We start from the raw sequence: 846 nt of genomic DNA, 5'->3' as shown, positions 1-846 counted from the left end.
CATCATCTATTCATCATTCATCCATCAATTCATCATCCATCTATCATACTTCCTTCCATTATCATTTATCTAACCATCCATCATCCATCCACCATCCATCTATCAATCATCCATCCTCTATCCATCCATCATCACCCATCCATCCATCCATCCATCCATCATCCGTCCATCCATCATCCATCACCCATCCATCCATCCATCCATCCATCTTCTACCATTTATTCATTCAGGTCGTTAAGGCAACAGGTCCAGACCTCTGTCTCCCCAGAGACACTCTCCAGCTCGTCCTGGGGGACCCCGAGGTGTTCTCAGTCCAGAGAGGGTGTATAATCCCTGCAGTGAGATCTGGGTCGGCCTCAGGGTCTCTCTTTAGTGGGACGTGCCTGGAAAGCCTCAGAATGGAAGCGTCCAACAAACAAAACAGATCTTTGGGTTTTCTACATTAAAGTCTTACAGACCGGACAAGTTTGGAAATCTGTCCACAAAAAGCTTTTCTTCATGAATTAGATTAAAAATGGAACATCTTGTCATCTTAAGTGTCAAAGTTTTAAACCTAGGTCTCCTGTAACCTTTAACACTCCAAGCGTGTGATGGAAAGACTCAGCTACTACCACAACAAACTGTAGGTCAGTGTCATTAAATCCAGCTGAGCTCATGTTAGTGTTTTCTAGGGTCAGTTTGCTGCGACGAGGCACTGATGAGTCTTCATGAAGCAGACGAGACCTGTCTGGCTGCGTCGTGGTCTCCTGAACTCTGACAGACCAGTCCGAGTCTGAAGACGGCCTCTCCTTCCAAGGATTTGTCTTCACCTGAAACAAACAGGAACAACTGTTGCTCTTCATCAGA

At 45.6% G+C, this 846-nt stretch overlaps 1 protein-coding gene across 1 annotated transcript in view; it reads right to left on the bottom strand.

Moving 5' to 3' along the window:
• The window catches only part of LOC119414566 (sodium/bile acid cotransporter 7), a 6,956-nt gene that overhangs the window by 965 nt on the left and 5,145 nt on the right, over window positions 1–846 (bottom strand). Inside the window, exon 6 of the mRNA XM_037681700.1 lies at window positions 724–809. Within this exon, the coding sequence (XP_037537628.1) occupies window positions 724–809 (86 nt within the window). The remainder of the gene's footprint in view (window positions 1–723; window positions 810–846) is intronic.

Source organism: Nematolebias whitei, chromosome 1 (genome assembly GCF_014905685.2).
Source record: "Nematolebias whitei isolate Nwh7 chromosome 1, NemWhi1, whole genome shotgun sequence".
Classification (NCBI taxonomy): domain Eukaryota; kingdom Metazoa; phylum Chordata; class Actinopteri; order Cyprinodontiformes; family Rivulidae; genus Nematolebias; species Nematolebias whitei.
Note: the sequence above shows the minus strand (reverse complement) of the source record. Positions and strands in the feature narration are given on the sequence as shown.